Here is a 23,819-nt window from a genome sequence, read left to right as displayed (position 1 = left end):
CCTTCATTAGATCTAAGCCCTGTTCTCTAGTTTTCAGATACAGATGATTTGTTCTTGCCTTGCTGCATTTATTCACATATGCTTTTATTTATTGTTTGAGTATTTGTTCACCTTTGATGCCAAATACAGTTGAATAAAGGACAGCTGACATTTATTTTTAAAAAATATTAGATTATGTAAGTGAAGCTAAAATGTGGAACTAGTCATTAATTCTAATTACAAATAATGTCAAATGTACATTCTGTCCCATTTATTGTAAAGAAATACTTGGTGTTGACACAATTTTCACATCTTGAAAAATAAATATATTCCGATGTTATCCTATAAATGTAGGTATTTATTTGATAAGGGGCTAGTGCTTCATAAGTGCTTTGAATTCTTCTAGTGACTGAGGTTATTGGAAGTTTCAAAGCTCCAGTTTAAAGGAGCTACAATCCAGTGAGTAGAAAAGATGCACACTGAGGAGACATAGCTAAGGATTAGTAAGACACAGGGCATAACACTTGGCATAAATAGAGATGGGGAAAGGGGTGGAATGCTCAGGGCACATTGGGAAGGACAAACAGGAAGTTCACTTAATTTGGGAAATGTGAAGCTTGAAAGATAAGAGGAGTGTAGATTTAAGTTTAGGTTAAATGAGCTCCAATTCAAGGGTTTTGATTGGAGCAGGAAAATGATGAACTGTCATTAAAGAATGGTCATTCTAGCACAGGTATGGCAGGGACACTTGGAACTGGGGCAGGATGAGCCCAAGAGAAGTTTCTCAGAGTGAGGTCTGGAAAGTATCTGCTTCATATCATCTTGGGTACTTGTTGAAAACATGCATTCCTGGGCTTCACCCTGTATCTAACAACTAGTACTTGGATAGGCTTTACTATGTAAGCAATTTTACCATATACCACAGAGGACTCCAAAAGATTGACATCTATTAAAATATGACTCTTTTCAGCTCTGCATGTTAGAATCATCAAGGGAGCTGATGAGGTATCCTGATGATTGGCTCTATCATTTAGATAGACCAAATATATCAACATTTTAGGAGATGAATTCTGGGTTTTGTGTTTTCTGTTTTGTTTTTTTAATGTTCACTGGATTGGAACATTCAGCTAAAATTGAAATCCACTGAGCCAGAAGTTTGTTGCAGTGAGCCAGCTGTTGAGTTGTGATCATTTGCCTAGAGTTATAGTAATAGAAATGGGGAAGGGATGAACATAAATGGCATATGGAAAATAATGACCAAAATAATTCCACTTTCAGCCCATAAAATATTATTACTTGATGTGTTATCTAGAATTTGTTCACTCTTTTTAAAACTTTACTGTTGCATTTTTTTTAGATTAAAATTGCTTACTTTGGCAGGATTAAAATATCAACTAGTATTATTAATCAGAGTTATTTTTATCTTAAATTATCTTTTGCTATTATTCATTGCCAATTTCAGCACCCGAACTACAATGTAACTTTGAAAATGGAATTTGTAATTGGGAACAAGATACAGAAGATGATTTTGATTGGACCAGGAACCAGGGTCCAACATCAACACTTAATACAGGGCCAATGAAAGATAATACTTTGGGCACAGCTAAAGGACACTATCTCTACATAGAATCTTCGGAGCCACAGGTTTTCCAAAACACAGCTGCTTTACTCAGCCCGGTCCTCAATGCCACTGGTACAGAAAGCTGCACCTTCCGCTTCTATTACCACATGTTCGGAAAGCACGTTTACAGGCTGGCCATCTACCAGCGAATCTGGAGTAACACAAGGGGGAAGCTGCTGTGGCAGATATTTGGGAATCAAGGCAATAGGTGGATAAGGAAACACCTCGACATTCCCAGCAGGCAGCCTTTTCAGGTATGGATAATGGCTTTTATAATGTGTATTGGAAATGCATCATAATGTCTAAGGAATATGAAAGGTTGCTATATTTTTTAATTTAAAGTAAGTGGAATTTGATCAGAGTTACTTTGATATGCATTTTATCATTTAATTAAGGCTGTACCAAAGCTTGTTAAGTTGTGTTTCTCCTTGACTACCCCCAATAATGTTTGATTAAAATCTGTAAAGATGGACACATGGCATTGGAAACAGCTGCAGGGTCCTTTGATTTTAAGTAATTGTGCTGAAAAAAATCTGGAGGGAAAAAAGAGTTTGGCACCATCTCTGATATTCTGTAATAAGCTGACTCTTAATTATGATATGTTGAATAGTTCATCTAAATATTTCACATTTTATAGGTAGGCATTGGAAATCCAGGAAGAGTGCATGCTTTGTTGGAAAATGGGGCTAAGCTAAGCTAGAGCTACTATGGGGCAGAGCTAGAGTTTGAGTCTAGGTCTTCTTACTCCTGGTGGAATATTCTTTACTCTAATTCTCACCTGCCTTCTCCTAAAAGTCAAATTGACAACATCAAGTTCAAATACTATGTGACTTTTACTTACATATACTATTTGATCTCTCAGCAATTTCCTGAAATGGGTAAGTTAGAGATCTCTTTTGTCAATTTTATAGATAATGAAGAAATAACTTAGGAAAAATGTGGCTAATTTTCAAAATATATGGATTCTGTAAAACTACCTATTTCCCCCACACTTTTTCTAAATATATTTTAGAGGGCATTTCCCGATTTTCATGGTGCAGAAAAGACTATAACATAACAGCATTATGAAGGAGAATAATGGCATTTAGATACTGTAATTTCTGGAGATCTCAATACTTCTTGGAATGTGTTTGGTGGTTGCAGTGCTGGTCATTGATACTAATTATAAAATTATTTACTCTTCTATTACCAATAATATTCCATACTAATTATTAAATGCTACATTGGTGTTAATGAAATCACACTGCAGAAAAACCATATACAATTGGTTTGTATATGGACATAATATAGTATGTCAAAATAACATTTCCTTTTCCCAAATGTATTTTCTTGGCTATTCACCTTTTAACTATTCCAAGTGTGGTTCTGAGAGTGAGATTGTGTCTGTAAGTCTGTGATCTAGGTACTAATATTGTGGGATACATTCATATATGCCAACCAGTGTTCCATTTATTCCAGTACTCTGCCACCAGTATAGTGTTCTAACTCTATCCTTAAAATTTCTATCTAATTCAGATTACTGTGCTTGCTATCCTAGATTGCTCTTGGATTAGCATGCTTAAAATTTTACATCCTAGACAGTTTATTTATCTTTTCCTTTTGAAGAATTCTTTTTTTTAATTTTTAAAATGATTTTTAAAAATTTCAGAGAGAAGAAGGGAGAGGGAGATAGAAACATCAATGATGAGAATCATTGATCGGCTGCCTCCTGCATGCCCCCTAATGGGGATCAATCCCAAAACCCGGGCATGTGCCATGACTGGGAATTGAACCTGACCTCCTAGTTCATAGGTTGATGCTCAACCACTGAGCCACACCAGCCAAGTTAAAGAATTTTTATTGCTTTATCTAAGCTGGTTTATCTAACATGTTTATTAAGACTTGCTTCATTTTTAAAAAAGTTATATAGAATTTCTTAGAACTCACTGCTAATCCCTTTTCCAGTATGCTTTTTGGAAAGGAGACACCTTTCTTCCTCCTAAGTTACACTGCCAGCTCAAAATTTCCATGAAAAATCAATACAGCAAAACAATTTTTTTATGGAACTCATATGTGGATGGTCACATTGACATTTCAATAAGGGGAGGTATTTGAGCCATTTTCAATTGTAGCGGCTATTGAATGAAATAAGAGTTGTTATATCTATTTTGAAGAAAATTTAAAACCATAGTTTCTAAAGAGGTTTCAACTCATAATACTCAGCATACTACTGACCTTCTGAAAGGACAATTTCTAACAAAGGCAACACAAATGAGATTGTCATATCTGATCTTAACTACATGTCATATTTTTCCTTATAGTTAAATGAGGTTGTAGCTACATAATGAACAATAATATTTCACACAAGTACTTATTACCTGATGTTGTTGGCTGCCTGTTTTATTGAAGATGTGCCATAAATATTATATCAGAATTATAACATTTGAATACAATTTGAATTATTTAACATTAAAATTCATTCAAGCACTTCCTCATCAAGTATTTGAAGCCAGATGTACTCTCAAACTTCCAGTGTTAAAAATTTATTACTTCATTGGGTTTTTACCCTACCTCTGGACATACTGACAGAAAATGTTTTCTTATACAGAATTGAAGAAGAGAGAGGGAGAGAGGTAGAAACATCAATGATGAGAATCTCCCTTTTGCTTTTCCCTTGGAAGATGAGTTTCTTGGCATGGAGTCACATGGAGAGTAGTCACTGATAAGTGTTACAGAAACCTAGTTTAATGGGAGTTATTGATTATTGGGCACCACAGGAACCAGGACTGACAGTCTTCAGCTCACTTTTTTCTAACATGAGCGCTTTTTCTAAAACGTGTTTTTAAGTATGAGGAAGGCATGGGGAGGGGACATAGGCTTTCAAAGAAAAGATTGTTTAGCTAGACCTCTTAATGCCACAGAACTTTCTAACTTACTCTGAAAGAATTGAATTATGTTAACATCTTTAGGTATAAAGTAAAAGAGATTTTTCCCAAGTGGTTTTGTGATGAAATATTTTAAAAAGTCTTAATCATAATTTATGTTTTCATTTGTGGAATATACTTTTACATTCTAAATGGTGCATCATATTTCAGTTCTAGGGAAAAATGTTTCTGAAGTTATGTTGTATATTAAACAGAACCATATTTAATAATGTTAACTTGACCCCATTTTCCATGAAATTATGTACAGAAATGCTAAAAGTTTAATTACATGTGTAGCCTCATATAACATTTTTCTTCAGGGTGTGTGTAGTTGCAAGAATTTGCATTGAAAAGATTTGGATGACTAGCTTTTAGTCTGTGTAGCAACAATCCTAGAGTTGTTGCTTGTTGAACAGCACAATAAATCTCCTTTTGCAATCTTAACTTTCTCATACACTATCTTCAGCTGAATTCAGATATAATCACAGCTTTTTATGTCAACACATCATCCAGTACTGATACAAAGTGATAAACTTGGTTTCCTGGCTGAAGAACAAGTGACTAGAGAAGGGAGAAGAACAGGTTAGATGGAGGTTATTATAAGAGTGTATATAACAGAAAACAAGTTTAATTTCTTAATAAATCCATTTTATATCCTTCTCTACTTGTTACAGCTTCTATAATACTAAATTTTATCTAATATTTTGACCCTCCAAAATTATAGTAAAATGTAATCATGGGCCATTAAGCATTAGAAATATACTTTATATACAGAGGTGGCAAAAGTAGGTCTACAGTTGTATGTGAAACAGAGTTTATTCTTGTATTATTATTTATTAATTATTGTACTATTTATTTGTATTACAACTTTTACCCACCCCTATATTATTAATGATATATGTGAAATATATATTGCTATGGGTCATTGAACATTGCAAAATCATAAAAAGTAATACATGCTACAGTAATGTTCAAATCCTATATAATAAAGAGTTAATATGCTAATTAGACCAAACAGCAGAATGACCGTCTGGACAACCTTCCAGACCAAACTGGGGCTGCTAGGGCTGGCCGAGGCCACAAGGGGCTGCGAGGGCCGAGCCCCTTGGTGAATTTCATGCATCGGGCCTCTCGTATTTCTATAATCTGTGTTGGAAAAAAACAAAAGAAAGACAAAGGAAGAAAGATTTGGGTTGTAGGCTTGAATTCTTTAAAATTGCCAACTAGTTGGTAAAAAGGGTTAGAAAATTATTAAGTATAAATGAATGCTTTAATTCCAGTATGTCCCTTATCCCTTCACAATCTATGCCCTGTTTGGAAACTTCTCATAACTATGTTTTTGTTTGTTTCTTTCCTTTTCTCCCTGGTGCTGCATATACAAGCCATTTGCACTCTTTCTTTTCATAGACTAGAGGCCTGGTGCACAAAATTCATGCAGCGGGGGGGCGGAGGGGTGTCCCTCAGCCCAACCTATACCCTCTCCAATCTGGGACCCTGGTGGGATCGGGCCTAAATGGGCAGTCGGACATTCCTCGCACAATGCAGGACAACTGGCTCCCAACTACTCGCCTGCCTGCCTTCCTGATTGCCCCTAACCGCTTCTGCCTGCCAGCCTGATCACCACTAACCACTCCCCTGCCAGCCTGATTGATGCCTAACTGCTCCCCCGTCGGCCTGATTGCCCCTAACTGCCCTCCCCTGCTGGCCTGGTCACCCCTAACTGCCCTCCCTTGCCGGCTGGTTGCCCCTAACTGCCCTCCCCTGCCAGCCCAATTGCCCCTAACTGCCCTCCCCTGCTGGCCTGGTCACCCTTAACTGCCCTCCCTTGCCAGCCTGTGTCCCCCCCAACTGCCCTGCCCTGCAGGCCTGGTTCCCCCCCAAACTGCCCTCCACTGCAGGCCTGGTCACCCCTAACTGCCCTCCCCTGCAGGCTTGATTGCCCCCAACTGCCCTCCCTTGCAAGCCTGGTCCTTCCCAACTGCCCTCCCCTTCTGGCCTGATCCCTCCCAACTGCCCTCCCCTGCTGGACATCTTGTGGAGGCCATCTTGTGTCCACATGGGAGCAGCCATCTTGTGTGTTGGAGTGATGGTCAATTTGCATATTACCTCTTTATTATATAGGATTATTATATCGGATACTTCCAAATCACTTTAGCTTGCCTTCTGGTTGGTAGAATGGAGTAAGAAAACGTAGCCTTGTAGACTCGTGTGGAGGTTGCCATGTCTGATTGTGCAAATTTGCCACAGTGAGACTGTCAGCTGAGGGGCTCTGAAAGGGGAGGAAATCTCAGTTGTGGAATTTATTTGCCATTTTAGAATTGGACGAAAGTGCTGTCTATGCTAACAGCTACCTTGCTGGCCTCTTCTTTATAAGGAAGTATTTAACTATACTTGTGTGAAGCTGCCATATGAAGAAGTATATTAGATTATCAACATTAGATTATTTTGCTAAACACTATACTTTTAAGTATCACAGCAGATAAGAATCTTCTTATTCAGACAGTAGCTGTGTATCTGGCTGGACAAACAAAAGTAATAGTTTATTCCCTTGTGATGTACTCTTTATTCTCCACAAATAAATGTCTATGAAATGTCTTTCAAATGTGTTTTTCTCTGCTGTTCCAAATTTGTTTTGATCATGTGAAACACTTCAGATTTGCTTTTTCTCCGTAAGTTTTTTTTAACGGTATAAAATATTGAACCAAATAGCTTTGCTAGCTGATATTGATGACACATGATTTCGGCTTTATCTTCAGCAGAAAATCAATGCGTCACAGCATTCACTAAGAAAAAGGTTTGGGACTCTTTGTAATCCTTTGTCAGATGATTGCTTTATCTTGATTTATGCCTTTAAACTTTTTCTCATTCAGCAGAAAATACTGTATCGCTATCTGTGACTGCAAAGCGATCTATACCAATTTATACTCAGAGTGCAGCCTCCTTCCAGGATTGTTTATGGAACATATTAACTCACAATAGATTAGAGACACAGTATCTTTTTTCCCCTTAAATATGTCATATTGATGATTTTGGTTCACAACCAAATTTTTATATTAAGATTTTTAGTAAAAATTATTTCTTCATAAGATAAAAGGAGATAGTAGGTGATTTTTATTCTAATGCTTCCCAGAATTTCAGGATCTAAAAAGAAATTCAATGTTCTTGTTCTTAATAGAATTGTCTTTATGGCAGTATTGCTAGTTTGACCTGCTTTAGGAGCTATTCTGAAATTGTTTTCAAAACAGAAAACAGCATTGTCAACTATTACCAAAGTAAAATTTGATTATAAATTAAAAAAAAAATATTCACCAGAGGATATTTTTTCCATTGCTTTTCAGAGAGAGTGGAAGGGAGGGAGAGAGGGGGAGAGATATAGAGAGAAGGAGAGAGAGAGAGAGAGGAAGAGAAAGGAAGAGAGAGAGAGAGAAGAAGGAGGAGGAGGAAGAGGAGGAGGAGGAGGAGGAGGAGGGGGAGAGATCAAATGGGGAGCGAATCCACAACCCAGGTACATGCCCTTGACCAGGAATGGAACCCACGACCCTGTGCGGAAGAGCAAAAAGAAAAAAGAATCCAAATATATGAAGATAGTGTAAGGAGCCTCTGGGAAAACTTCAAGCGTACCAACTTCCAAATTTTGGGGGTGCCAGAAGAAGAGAGCGAGCAAGTGGTTAGAGTGTGGACCCTGCGTGCGGGGTCCACACTCTAACCACTGAGCAACACCTGCCAGAGCTGATTATAAACTTGGAAAACTAATTTCTTTAAATGAAATTCAAGATATTGTCTTCCAAGTATTTTTTTTACCCAAATATACATTCTTTTTTTTACATGTTTGTTTGTTTATTTATTTTAAAATATATTTTATTGATTTTTTACAGAGAGGAAGGGAGAGGGATAGAGAGTTAGAAACATCATTGAGAGAAAAACATCCATCAGCTGCCTCCTGCACACTCCCTACTGGGTATGTGCCTGCAATCAAGGTACATGCCCTTGAGTCTACAGGCTGACACTCTATCCACTGAGCCAAACCGGTTAGGGCTATTTATTTTATTTTATTTTTTTAAATATTTATTGTTCAGATTATTACAGATGTTCCTCTTTTTTCCCCCCATAGCTCCCCTCCACCCGGTTCCCACCCCACCCCACTGTCCTCATCCACAGGTGTAATATCTTTGTCCAATCCCTTCCGGTACCCCCCACGCCCCCTTCCCCCCGAGAATTGTCAGTCTGCTCCCTTTTCATGCCCCTGATTCTATTACATTCACCAGTTTATTATGTTCATCAGGTTTTTTATTCATTTGATTTTTAGATTCACTTGTTGATAGATAGGTATTTGTTGTCACTTTGTTGTTCATTATTTTTTATCTTTACTTTTTTCTTCTTCTTGCTCTTCTTAAAGAATACCCTTCAGCATTTCAAATAATACTGGTTTGGTAGTGATGAACTCCTTTAGCTTTTTCTTGTCTGTAAAGCTCTTTATCTGACCTTCAATTCTAAATGATAGTTTTGCTGGGTAGAGTAACCTTGGTTGTAAGTTCTTGCTATTCATCACTTCGAATATTTCTTGCCACTCCCTTATGGCCTGCATAGTTTCTGTTGAGTACCCCCTTGTAGGTAACTAACTGTTTTTCTCTTGCTGCTTTTAAGGTTCTCTGTCTTTTGCCCTTGGCATTTTAATTATGATGTGTCTTGGTGTGGTCCTCTTTGGAGTCCTCTTGTTTGGAGTTCTCTGCACTTCCTGGACTTGTAAGTCTATTTCTTTCACCAGGTAGGGGAAGTTTTCTGTCATTGGTTCTTCAAATACATTTTCAATATCTTGCTCGCTCTCTTCTTCTGGCACCCCCATAATTTGGAAGTTGGTACGCTTGAAGTTTTCCCAGAGGCTCCTTACACTATCTTCATATATTTGGATTCTTTTTTCTTTTTGCTCTTCCAGCTGGGTGTTTTTTGCTTCTTTGTATTTCAAATCTTTGACTTGATTCTTGGGATCCTCTAGTTCAGTGGTCGGCAAACTGCGGCTCACAAGCCACATGCGGCTCGCGAGCTGTGGTTTGCTGCTCTGTTGACTAATGAGTTTGCCAACCTCTGGGATAGGGGCTTAATCACAAGGAACAACAACAGCCTGTAATTATTGGAATCGAGAGTCTAGGTCAGTGGTCAGCAAACTCATTAGTCAACAGAGTGGCAAACCACGGCTTGTGAGCCGCATGTGGCTCGCGAGCCGCAGTTTGACCACCACTGCTGTAGTCCAGTGGTCGGCAAACTCATTAGTCAACAGAGACAAATATCAACAGTACAATGATTGAAATTTATCTTAAGAGCCAAATTTTTTAAACTTAAACTTCTTCTAACGCCACTTCTTCAAAATAGACTTGCCCAGGCCGTGGTATTTTGTCGAAGAGCCACACTCAAGGGGCCAAAGAACCGCTGCTCTAGTCTACTGTTGAATCTCTGTATATTATTCTTTATTTCAGTCAGTGTATGCTTAATTTCTGACTGGTCCTTTTCCATTTTTTTTTTTTTTTTTTTTTTTTTTTGGCGTTCTCACTAAGATCCTTGAAGGTCTCACTAAGTTCCTCAGAGGTTTCTAGAAGATTCTTGAGTAACCTTATAACTGTGGCTTTGAACTCTATATCAAGTATTTTGCTTTCTTCCATTTCTTTCATTTGTGACATGTTCCTTTGTCTCTACATTTTTGCTGCTTCCCTATGTTTGTTTGTATGTATTAGGTAGCTGCTAAGTCTCCTTGAGTTGATAGAGTGGCCTTGTGTTCTAGGTGTCCTATAGGGCCCAGTGGCTCAGCCTCCCTAGTCACCTGAGGTCGACACTCTTGGTGCACCCCTTTATGGGCTGTGTGGCACAGTTTTGTTGTAGTTGAGCCTTGATTGTTGTTGTTATCACTGAAAGGAATTGAACTCCAGGCCAATTGGCTGTGAGAACCAGCTGTGTCTACAATGGAAGAGCTGCTGTGCAGGAGACACCCTTATGGGGCAGGACTTGATTCAGTGGGGCTTTGGTGCTCACTGAGTCTGCCTCTTGAGTGTGTCACTTAGGGATGTGAAGAGTTGTAATCTGGTATGGTCTCACACTGACCACTGGGTACACTGACTCTTGGATCTCCAAGAAGATGCAAAGTCAGCCACTGCATGGGGCCACCCTGTAGGAACTACAGAGAGATTTGCAGATTTCTCTGCTTTGTATTGGGTTTGGAAGTGCCCAGATGAGGCCCAGTTGTGAAGCAAGGCAGGCTGCTGCTGCCTTGGTGCTCCCTAACCCAGCTGCTGCCTGTTTGACAAGTTTTAGGCTGAGAAAGGACAGGCCATTCATATGCAAAAAACTGCTGCACACATCTTGGGTGGGGTTGTAAGTTGGGTGGGGCAGGGTATCAGGGAATCACCAGGGCGGAGCACACAGCAATGGCTTCTAGTCAGCTCTGCACTGGAGAGGTCCCAGAGCAGGAACAATGACCACTGCGAGCACCTCTGTCTGAAAGAGAGCTGCCCTCGCATTCCTGCCCCGATGCTAGACAGTCCAGTTTCTCCCGGTATGTGTCTGGGTCCCCCAGAGTCTCACCTGGAACTGGAGTTCAGAGCAAGCAAGAGCTTGTATCTCCCTCCTGATTAAAAAAGCGGCACACCTGAGTGCCAGCCTGTTCTGTGCCTCCGCACCTCCTACCAGTCTCAATGTGCTTTCTTCTTTACCTCCCTGATTGTAGTACTTCCACTCAGCCAGCTTTCCCTTGGTTCTGGATGATAGTTGTTCTGTCTTTTAGTTGTAATTTTGATGTGGTTGTGAGAGGCAGCAAATACAGGTGTTTACTTATGCCGCCATCTTGGTTCTCCCCAAATATACATTCTTGTTTGCTTTATTATATCACTATTTATTTAGGAAAAAATATTTTATTGTTGCCATTTTGAACCTTTTTAAGTTTACTTTCTCATATAGAAAATGTTCTTTTCATTTCATGATATAAAGCCAAGGGGAAACACTAAAAATATGAATGGATGGAATTCTGAAATGTTTAAGATTAAAGATGTTTTTTTATATCTGAGCCAGTCTCCAGGAGGGTTAAGTGTAGAGTATGAAGATGAATAAAAGTCCTAAGAAATGATAAAAAATGATAAAAATAGAAGTCAGTCCACATAACCCCAAATTTATGATTTATTGGGGAATTCCATGATGTACCTAAAGCCTCTATTTATACTGAATATCTGACAAAAACTTTTCTTCCCAATTTCTGTGAGAGTTCCTGCCAACGGAAATTTTATTTGCATTTGGAATAACTGAAATTTTCAGGAAATGTGGAAGGTTTATAAAACATTCACTTTGTAGAAAGTTTGGAATAGGTATCCTTGTATATAAGCATGTCTTTGTCAGGTATAGGCTGTTTCTATACTTATGTGTCTCTAAATTTATAATTTTATTCACATGTATGTGTGCAAATACATTATTGTCATTTTTCTTTGTATGTGTCATGAGTATGATTATTCTTTTAACTGCAGTATTCTTATTGATTCAATCACTACAGAGCAGACCTTAGCCCACAGTGTCCTTGTAATTCCATCTAAATTAAAACACAGTCAAAGGCAATCAAAATCCACTACAGAGCACTCAGGCTCTGTCTTAGGATAAGATTTATTTGTCTTTATCCAATGCAATGTGTAACTACTTGTTTTGACCTCCAAGACTCTATTGCTCTCCCGTTGTTGTCCCTGGCTTTCTGATCTTTGATTTGATTACATTTTAAGATTTTCTTCTTGCTTCTTTCTCAGTTTCTGATATTTCTGCTCTCATAAGTAATGTCAGCTTGCTCTATAATTCTTGGCATTGTTCCTATTCAGATAACTGCTAATGACAGAGGTAAGTGTTTCATGTGTCATTCTATCCAAGCAAACTCTGTACATCCTGGGACTGCAATTTGTGCTGACATTACACTGATATTAAAATTATAATGTTGTACTACTACTACAATTTATGCAATGTTATAACTTTATATCAACCTGGAACTACTATTTAGTGTAAAATGTGAGCTCACTTTATTTTACATTTTTTAAAAAGGAATTTAAAAATTTTTTCATGGTTTCCTGAGAGGAAGGGAAAGGGAGAGAGAAATAGACACATTAATAGTGACAATCATTGACTGGCTGTCTCCTGCATGGCCCCTCTTGGGGATCGCACCTGCAACCCTAGGCATGTGTCCTGTTCCAGAATCGAACCCTGACATCCTGGTTCATGGGTTGATGCTCAACCACAAAGCTACACCGGCTGGGCTATTTTACATTTAAGTAGCTCAAATTAAAGTTGGATTTTTGGTATAATAAATTTAACTTTTCACTGCATTATAGAGTATATTCAAGCTATTGAACAAAATGCAATATAGACTTTGGAGTAAAACTGCTTAAGTTCAAATCCTAGCTCTGTCATTTATTATCTATGTAGCCTTAGGAAAATTATGTAACTTCGATATGCCACAGTTTCTTTACCTATAATTGGATATAATAATAGTACCTACCTTGCATAGTTTTTGTAAATATTATATTTTATATATGTACTAGAGGCCCGGTGCATTAAATTCATGCACAGGTAGGGTACCTAGGCCTGGCCGGTGATCAGGGCCGATTGGGGCCTTCCTTCATTGCATGCTTCCCCCTGGTGGTCAGTGCATGTCATAGCAAATGTATATCCTATATAATAAAAGTGTAATATGCTAAGTGTCTGACCAATTGGTCAACCAGTTGCTATGATGTGCACTGACCACCAGGGGGTAGATGCTCCCACTGGTAGGTTTGCTTACTGCTGGGGTCCAGCCGATGGGGACTAGGCAAGAGAGCCAGAAATGCCCTGGAGCCCTCCTGCAGTCCCTCCACAGCTGGCCGGCCTCCATTGCTCCCATCGGGACTGAGCAAGATGGCCCCAATCAGTCCTGAATGCTGGCCAGGCTGAGGAACCCCACTCGGGCACAAATTCATGCACCTAATAATTCTTATAAAAGATCAAGGCATACAGTAATCACTCAAATACAATAGTAAGAATAACAGCAATAACAACAATAATTAATATATAATAATAATAAATTTACTAGGTACTATTATTAAGTTTAAAAATAAAAATTGAAAGCTGTCTTTGAACTAGAATAAATATTATAGAACTGGTGGCCCAGTGCATGAATTTGTGCACATTGAAAGGAAATTAATTAGAAGAAATATTTTAATATTGCTATTTGCCCTCTCTCTATAATAGAAGTGTCAGCCAAATTCACGATCAACAATGACAAATGCAAACACACACGTGACTGGCACCAGCAAGAGCTTTAAATGTATCACACATGCACAAGTCAATTTAGTCTTTTATAGATATATAATAAACTTGCTTAATTAGACCTGCTTTCTGATTTAGCTAAACTTTTTCCAGCTCAGTGAAGCACCCTACTTCTCTTTCAGGTTATTGTCAGCAACACAGCAGTAAATATCAACACAAAGCAGATTATTATTGTAGATCACGCAGGGAGAACAAAGGGTAAAATATTTAACTGTAGCAGTGTTTGGCTATATTCTGTGCAATGAGAAAACCTGAAGTCATTTTCAAGATTCACCATTTCTTCTTTTCAGTCGGGTCAAGTTTCTAAGCTTTATAAATCTCCATTTTCCAGCTAATGAAAAGAAAATAGGATTCTACTGAGTTTCCTATCTACCTACTCCAGGACTTCTGTGAGGATCAAATGAGACGAGCCACTGGAAAATGCTTCACAGACATCTGGTTACAGTGTAAAATGTTTCCATTTAGCTATAAAGCAAGTCATGTTCATGGGCTGAAGAAACTGCAAGGAGGCTAGCCGTTGCTAGGGAGAGGAAGGTGGACATTGCTACATGATGTCATTACCTGGATGGACACTTAGCATATTAGCCTTTTAGATTTCTATCCCCTTTCTAAATGTTTGAGGACATAAAAACCATTTGCTCTATCTTCATGCTTAATTATTCTAAACAAAAAAGAAAGCCCTGGTAGCCAGAGAAAACTGCTTTTTTTTTTCTCTTATCATGCAGGAGAATGATAAAAGGTCAGTGCATAATAGTACTAAATAATAGTCACAGACAATGACACAGTCTACCAAAATTTGAAAAATAATAAAGAAGTAGTATGGCAAACTTTATGCCAATAAATTGAGCAACTTGGATGAAATGAATGCAAATCACCAGTACTGACTCAATAAGAAAAGGAAATGCAAAATGTCTTGGATCAGTAAAGAAATTTAATTCACATTCAACACTTCACACAAGGGAAACTCCAGGCCCAGATATATTTATTGAGTAGTTATATGAAACAAAGTCAAAAAGGAAAAAAAAGGAGGAAGGAACATTTCCCAACAGAAGCCAATGTTATCTGGATGCCAAAGCCAGAGATGTCACAAGAGAAGAAAATGAGAGACTAATGTTTGTTTTGAATTTAGATGTGAAATTACTCAAAGCAATATTTAAAAAATGATAATATCCTTTGACCAAATGGAGATTATCTCAGTAATGCAAGTTTAGATTAACATCTGAAAATCTACCATATTAATAGAAAAGAGGAGACAATTATGTTATCATTTCAATATAGGTATAGGAAAAACTTATAAAATCTAACACCCTTTTGTAATAAGAACTCTCAGCAAGCTAAGAATAGAAGGGAGCATTTTCAAACGGATTAAATGTGTTTACAAAAGAAACCTACAGCTACCATCTTACTTAGCAGTGAAATAGTTAATGGTTTCTACATAGGATTGGGAAGAATGCAAGGATATTGGTTCTCTCCACTTCTTTTAAATATTGTACTAGAGGTTGAAACTAGTGAATGCACAAGAGAGAAAGAAAAGAGGTAAAGAAGAAAGGGAGGGGAGGAGGGAGGGATACGAAAATAAAATAAAAGAAAGAGATGAAGCATATTTTAGAAAGGAGGAAAAAACACTGTATGTGTTTGCAGATGACATGAATGTATCATATAAAATCTGCAGGAACATAAGAAAAGTGCTAAAACTAGTAAGTGGATTTAAGCCAAGTTGTAGGGTAAAATGAAAATAAATAATGTAAATTGTATTTTTATTTACAATGAACAAGCAACTAGAAAATAACATTACATAAACAAATCAACTTATAATAAATATAATAAATAAACTTATATAAATATAATAAAATACTTAGGAATAAATTTAATGAAAAATGTGCAGATATGAAATTTATAAAACATTAAAGTGTGAAATTAAATAAACCTAAATAAATGGAAATATATACAGTAGGTCCTTGGGTTACGTCGGACATCCGTTCCTACAGCGCGACGTAACATGATTTTCTCCATAAGTCAGAACCCACCTACATAAGCACCTACGACATTCACATGGATCACATACACAGAAGTAATGAAGTGAAACAGTAAAAAAATTTTAAAAGAACGATAACAATTCTTTACCTTTACTTGTGGTAAGTAAATAATAAAAAACATAAAGCACATATGTACACACATTGAGATCACAGAACTTTTTTTTATAAATAAATGGGAGATGGTGACATAACCACGAAATGACGTACGTCGAGTCCAACATAACCTGAGGACTGCCTGTATATGAAGTTTACAGTTAAAGACTTTATACTTATTAGATGATTAGAGGTGCAGTGCATGGGTTCGTGCACTGGTGGGGGGCGTGGCCTGCAAGGATTGGCCTGCTGTGGGAGTGTTGCTCATCCTGGTCAGCAGAGCAGCACTCTCACTGTGGGAGCGCACTGACCACCAGGGGGCAGCTCCTGCTTTGAGTGTCTTCCCCTGGTGGTCACTGCCCATCATAGTGACTGGTTGATCGGTCGTTCTCGTCATTCTGCCATTTGGTCACTGGGCTTTTATTTATTTATATATATATATATATATATATATATATATATATATATATATATATTATATCCATAGATAATTATCCCCAAATTAATCTCTAGATTCAATATAACCCAAATCAACCCTATAGTCCTTTTTGGAGAAATTACAAAGTTGATTCTAAAATTTTTATGGTAATGCAGAAGTTTTAGAATAGCATTTTAAAGCACATTTTAAAAAAGAAGAACAAAGTTGGAGGACTTAACATTCCAGATTTCAAGAGATATTATAAAGCTGCTTTAACAGAATAAAAAGTTTAGAAAGAGACCCACTCTTATATTGCCAGTTGTAATTCAATAGGGAAATAAAGTTTCTAAAAATGTTGCTGCTAAAACTGGATATTAAATGGAAAATATGAACTTCAGCAATTACCTCACACCATGTCCTCAAAGTAATTTAAGATATATATCATGTAATGTAAATTTAATATATATATATATATACATATATATATATATATATATATATAGTGTAAATGTAAAATTATAAAACTTATTGAGGAAAATATAGGAAAACCTTTAATGACTTTGATTACTGCAGGACAGTTGGTCCTGTCCAAAACGTATATTACAAATTTTTTTTCTCTCTAGAGGTTCTTAAATAAACAAAAGCAAAGTGAAACATAGCAAAAGACAAATGTTTTAAAAGACTTTGTGGATCAATATATAGATTTTAATTTTCTTTTTAATTTTTGTCTCCTAAAAGAATAGATTACGTAGTTTTGATTCACTGGCCCTGAATTGGCTGTGTCCACAGTTTCTAATGAATAGTTTGTCATGGATACTGTTGTGTATAACCCAGTGCTCCCTCAGGACTGGACTACTCCTCCCCCACCTGTGGGGAGTTTTATCAGCTAATGCTTCCCAGCTCATTCTCTCTTTAGAAATTGCCCTCAAGAGAGAGTTGACTTGCCGAGGTGTGATGCCCCCTCTTTGAGACAGCTCATATCAAGAGAACATGGGGGTGGGGGGGCAATAAAAGCTCAGTATTCTTGTTTCAATTTGGGGCAACTCTGAAGGACCATCTCAGTTCCCTGATGCTTTGTTTGTGACTGCAGCATAGCTCTCCTGATTCTTTCACTCACCTACAGTTCTTGGTTTCAAGGGAGTTGCCTAGTAAAAGTTCTGTACCCAAATCTGTTTCACAGGGAATCGGACCTGAGATGATAGGTTCTGGCATTCATGCTAATTAGTCATGGAAGGTAAAGATCATGGAGCTTTACCTTCTGTTTTCCCTTATAGCCTCTATTTCTACCAAAGCTTTTACTCATGTAGACATAAAACAAAGTTAATAACTGCAACTAATATTTATTTAATACTTCCTATGTGCCAGGTGCTGTGTTTTGTGCATTATCTTTTCACAATCTCCCCAAAACACTAAGAGGAGGGTCTACTCATTCATGGAGGAAAATGAGGATTGTTTTGTAAAATGTTAACGTTAGAGGACTTAGGCTGAAAGACATGAGGGGACTCTTTATCTTATTTTTGCATATTTTCTATAAGTCTAAAATCAGGTCAAAACAAAAAAAATTAAAAACATTGAGTAGTGGAACTAAGTTTTTAAGGTTTGAGTATCAGTCCAGAGTTCAGGTTCTTATTTACTAACCTAAATTGCCTTTAAAACAAAACTTCTCTTGGACTCCATCCAGGGCAAAGTGTGCCTTTTTGCACAGATTGAAATGGGTGTTTATCCTCTCAACAGTCACTTGAAACCTTCTGTTAGAAATATACATTTTATATAAATTATCAGTCTATTATTAGCACTTTTATTATAATTACCTAAAAATATAAATCGATTCCTTATAATTTTCACTGTATCAGCTAAAATCAAAAGCCATATACAAGCATGCAGACGCATTTCAGTGAACCTAGTGATGACAATGCCCAAATAAATGAATATGTGACTCTTGCCCTCTCACTGTTTGTGTTTCCACTGTTCCAAGGATAGAACATAGTGGTTCAGACAGTTATCGTGTCCCCCACACGTTTAGCATCTTGTTTTTAACACTTTGTCATATTTAAGACACTTCTTATCCGATAAAGGACAGAGCGCTTTTCTCCTTCCAAATTGACAAGTGCTGGATTGTTTTATAGGACTCCTTCGAAGGTCTATTAGGTCCCGACGCAGTGTTAGACAAGTTGATAAACCATTCTTATCATCAACCTTCCTTCCTTTCCAGTATCACTCTGCCCCTCACTCTTTCTTCCTGAGACAACTCTCAAAATAAATGCCTGCTTTCAGAATTTTCTCTCACATTAAGAAAACTATTTTGATAATCCATCTGAAATCCCTTTTTATGAATATACTAGAGGCCCGATGCACACAAATTCATGCAAGAGTAGGCCTTCCTTCCCCCGGCTGCTGGCACCGGCTTCCCTCCAGCACCCGGATCTGGGCTTCCCTCCTCTGGCTGTTGGCAGGCACCTGGGACCTGGGTTGGCTTCCCTCTGGCCCCAGCTTCATCAGGAAGGATGTCCAGAATGACGTCTGGTCTAATTAGCATATTACCCTTTTATTATTATAGATTTGATATTCTATACCTCCAAAACCTAGATGCTGACCAATAAAACCACCAAGACCACATTAAAGGAAGATTATTATATAGAAAATTTTTCAAAATACTTTAACAATTTATTGTAGATATGCCTGTCCTTTTTAAAGCCCCATCTAATAAAAGACTTAATTTAAGAGTATACCTGAGAATATTATATAAGATATATTTTGCGTTTCAAAAGTAGCTAGGACTCTCTTAAAATGGAGAGGATGTATAAATATTCCTAATACCTTTTTTTTTTCCAGTTTTAGAAGTGCAGTGAATACAAAGATCTTAAATTTAACATTGATAGAAAGGAAATATGGCTCCTAAAAAGACAGCTTTAAACAGTTTAGTCCTAATAATTCAACATTAAGTGATTTTTAAGATAATTATTTACTTAAAAATTAAAGATTGTGAAAGGACCTTTTAATTGATTCTGACAGGCACAACAGTTTTAATCTATATCAGACATTTTCAAACTTTCCCTGTCAAGAGCTAGGTAGTGAATATTTTAGACTCCATGGGATATAGGGTCACTGTGGTGACAACTCAAAAGATGCATTGTAAGATGAAAGCAACTTAGAGAATAAAAACAAATTGGTATGGGTCTGTTCCAATTAAAAACAAAATACAACCTTTCCTTTTCATAAGACTCCCAATTAAAGAAAAAAACAACACTTATTTACAAGTTTGTTGACCCCTGATCTTTATAAACAGCCACTATGGAATCCACAAGGAATTATATTCTTTCAATATTATAATGGAAGTAGGGTATTTGTTGTTGATCTGAGATATCATATGTCATCCTTAGATATGATCCTTTATTGTTTTTTTGTCATGTTGCCACATTCCCAGTCTGAGCATACCTTTTAACTATTTCCAAGCATTATAATTTGGTTAGATTTGTACAAATGGCTGCATAATTAAACAACTGACACTAACTGACCTTATCTCTCTTACCCTAGAGACAGAACACACTGATTAATGAAAGGTTATTGGGAAGTGATATCTATTTTTAGGAATATTTACTAAAAGAAAGCTTAGGTAGAACCCGTCTTCGGGCACTCTAGAAGGCTAAGACATCCTATCTAATAAAGAGAGAATATGCTAATTGACCCTCACGCTGTCGCAAAGATGGCAGCGCCCACAGCCAATAAGGAGGGAATATGCTAATTGACTGCCCCACCCTCAAAGATGGTGGTGCCACAGCCAAAAGATGGTGGCACCCAGTCCCCTCAGCCCTGCTGGGGCACATGTCTCCGGAGTTCCCCAGTCCCTCAGCCTCCCAGCTGCCCAGGGCCGGCCCGAGGCACAGGTAAGCCTCAGATGGCGACTTCCCAGCTGCCCAGGGCCTCCCAAAGCCCAGGTAACCAGGGCCAGCCGAGGCTTGCGCTGCTGGCAGTGGCAGCAGCAGAGGTGTGATGGGGGCATCACCTTCTTCTGATCACCAGGTTGCCTCCTGCCCCTGAGGGCTCCCAGACTGTGAGAGGGGGCAGGCCAGGCTGAGGGACTCCCCCTCCAGTGCATGAATTTTCATGCACCGGGCCTCTAGTAAAGTAATGGTTATCTGATGAGGCCAAAAACAATATATGTTTTCAGAAAAAGTAATAGAATAGTTTGGAAGGAAATCAATAGCACAGGATGAAGGAGATGAAAAGGAATGTAAAAATGAGGCTTTGCGAAGGACTGTTACTTTTAACTCTAATATTCTTACGAAATCTATGGAAGTCGGTGTCCCACCCTTAAATGAAGCTGAAGGAATCACTGTTAATAATCTGTATGACTGTTCATTCTCTTATGTAAAAATGCATATTAAATGAATATCTACTTTTCTAAGAATAATCCTTTACCCATGCTTTAAACATGTCAGGTGACATTCTCCTTTATTAGCAAACCACATTACGATGTTCAAAGTATATATGATTTACTACATTTATTCCCCCACTGACTTTTTCCTCAGAGGTCTTACCTTTCCATAATGCTTAGATAATTTTATGAAAATTTAATTTTTAAGAGATTAGTGAAAGGTGAAGCTTTGATTTCCATGTGATTCAAAGCTAGGAGACCTCCAGGGCTAGTGGTTTTTTTCTTTAAAGACCATTGCTAACCTGCATTTTCTATTGAACTAGCAGACATTTCAACATGCAACTCAGAAACTTGGCTGTTTTGTATGTATGCTTAGATTTTAGATTTACACTGAGACTTGGTTATTGCAGAGTTCATCTGCTACCCAAGATGTCAACTAATGGATCAGTACCTTGGTCTCTTAAACATATATGAAAATGGTGCTGACTTGAGTGTGGGTTAGGAGCAAGGACAGCTGTCCCCACTCTGTGGATGCCTATCTGCACTCCCAGAGGGGGACAGTGACTAGGACAATCAGGACAGAAGCAGTGAGAAACGTATCTCAGCTGACGTTAAATTGCACTAGGTGTCTCTTGACTTCTGTCAATGAGCTTGCAGCATTGCACAAGCATACCTTTTAAAGTCCTAGGGATGAAGAGCAAATTTTAATAAATTCTATGCTAACTGGCTTCCATATTGTTCTAGTTCTAATTTTGTTTCATCTTTGAAATGCTGTCATTAAATATTTATATCCCTCACAAGCTTAAATACTGAGAGTTCACTATGAAATGCAGTGTTATTTTAGGTGTAGCATAGGCAATGGTGAAGAATAGGGAAAACAGAATAGATTTTTAGGAAGTAGAAATTTACGAGGAGCTCATCAAAATTGAAAGTAATTTTGTCTCAAGTCTTTAGTTGGTATACAAGAGGCTAGATACCCTCCAGAGTTTAGGACAATGTCAGCAAAAAACATTTTGAGCAATAAAATAAATAAATTGTGCATAATGTATATTCTCCTGGTAGCATGGCTAAATATACAGAAATCTTATTTAAGATGCATTCATATGTCTTTTCTCTTTTTTATTGAATTTATTGGGGTTACGTTGGTTAATAAAATTATATAGGTTTCAGGTATACAATTCCATAACACATCATCTGTATATTGTATTGTGTATTCAGCACCCCAATTCAAGTCTCCTTCCATCACCATTAAACTGCCCCCCTTCCTCTTCTACCTCTCCCCACCCTTCCTTCCCTCTGGAATCACCATACTGCTATCTGTGTCTATGAGTTTTTTGTTTGTTTGTTGCTTATTCCCTTCACATGTTTCACCCAGCCTCAAACCCCTCCCTTCTGATAGCTGCCTGTCAGTTCTCTATCATATCCTATATAATACTTCTATATAATAAAAGGGTAATATGCAAATTGACTCTAACAGTGAAACGACCGGGAACAACCACTCAATGCAGGAGCTTCCCCCTGGTGATCAGTGCACTTCCACAGAGGGAGCTCCGCTCAACCAGAAGCTGGCTCATGGCTCCCAGTGCAGCGGTGGTGGTGGGATCCTCTTCTGCCTCCGTGGCAGCGCTAAGGGTGTCCCACTAACGGCTTAGGCCCGCTCTAAGCCTTTAGTCGGACATCCGCTGAGGGCTCCTGGGCTGCCAGAGGGATCCCAGATTGCAAGAGGGTGCAGGGTGGGCTGAGGGACACCCTCAAGTGCACAAATTTTCACGCACCAGGCCTCTAGTGTCTTATATTAGTTATCAGGCAGAATGCTTTACATGTCTAAGGGGTGTGTGTGTGTGTGTGTGTGTGTGTGTATAAAATATCTCAGTTATCAAGCAAATGACTTGACTTCTTTAGGAATTCAATTTGGTGTTGTTTTTTTTAACATAGAAGTAGAATTAGATTGGTAGTTCTCAAATTGTACTAATTATCAGGACTATCTGGAGTATTTTTTTTTTTAAAGATAGACTTTCATACAATATATCAGAAGCTCTGGGGAAGAGTACTAAGAATTTTAATTAAAAAAAAAACAACCACCTTGGGTGATTCTGGTGGTAAAACAATTTTAGGATATATTATATTAAATGATACCTACATTAGGTTTTACAGTTACTTAATATCTGAATTTATTTTAAAAATACCTAGCAATGAATTGTAAATGTTGCTATTCATTCTAGCTTATCTCCTAAATAGCATCAAGGAGGCCTAAATTTGCTTTTTTATTGCCTTAAAAAGGCACCAAGTTAAATGTAGTTAATGGAAGATAGCTGAAATATAGTAAATTGTGATGTTTAATGCTCTTAATACAAGCTTTTGTTACTGTGAAGATTATATCTGTGTTTTCAGTTCTGTGAAAGGATGCTATCCTTTTCTATCTGATCAACAACAGGCTATATTTTCTTGCTGACACTGTCTCTAGAAAAATCCACACTGCCTTCCCTCTATCTACTCACCAAGTATGCTTCTGATCTGGATTTTGTTCAATAAGATTTCTTTTTCTAAGAACCTTAATATGGCAACCACCTGGCATAGGCATTCAGACACATTTCCAGTCATGTTTTATTTCATACTAGGGGCCCAGTGCACAAATTCATGCACCTTGAAAGGAACTGTGGGCCACGAGGCTGCAGTGTGTACAGGGGTGGTCTTGGCCCATCCTCTCTGCCCCTGCCCAGCCCTTCCCCTCCACAGCCCACCGTTCCCTGTCTGCTGGCAGCCCTACTCCCACAGCTACCGCTCCCACATGCTGATGGTGCCGGTACCGCTCGCAACTGCTGATGGTATTGAGTGATTGGGGCTGGTGCCAGTAGCAGGTGTGAGTGGGCCAGCTCCGTCAGTGGGGGTGAGCAGCAGATGCTGCCCCAATCACCCCTAAGGAGCAGGGGGAGGTGGAGAAGCCCTGAGGGGCAATCAGGCCAGCAGCCGCTGCTTGCACCCGCTGACGGTGCTGAATGATTGGGGCCAGTGCCGGGCGCCAGCAGCGGGTGTGAGTGGCAGCTCCAGCACTGGCAGCAGGTGCGAGCGGGGCTGTAGC

The 23,819-nt window shown here is 38.3% G+C and overlaps 1 protein-coding gene across 1 annotated transcript in view; it reads left to right on the top strand.

Annotated features, from left to right (window-relative positions):
- The window catches only part of MALRD1 (MAM and LDL receptor class A domain containing 1), a gene marked incomplete at its 5' end in the record, with an annotated part of 676,620 nt that overhangs the window by 154,455 nt on the left and 498,346 nt on the right, over positions 1–23,819 (top strand). Inside the window, one exon of the mRNA XM_080679375.1 lies at positions 1,442–1,854. Within this exon, the coding sequence (XP_080535501.1) occupies positions 1,442–1,854 (413 nt within the window). The remainder of the gene's footprint in view (positions 1–1,441; positions 1,855–23,819) is intronic.

This window comes from Plecotus auritus (genome assembly GCF_963455305.1).
Source record: "Plecotus auritus genome assembly, chromosome: 1".
NCBI classification, from domain to species: domain Eukaryota; kingdom Metazoa; phylum Chordata; class Mammalia; order Chiroptera; family Vespertilionidae; genus Plecotus; species Plecotus auritus.
Note: the sequence above shows the minus strand (reverse complement) of the source record. Positions and strands in the feature narration are given on the sequence as shown.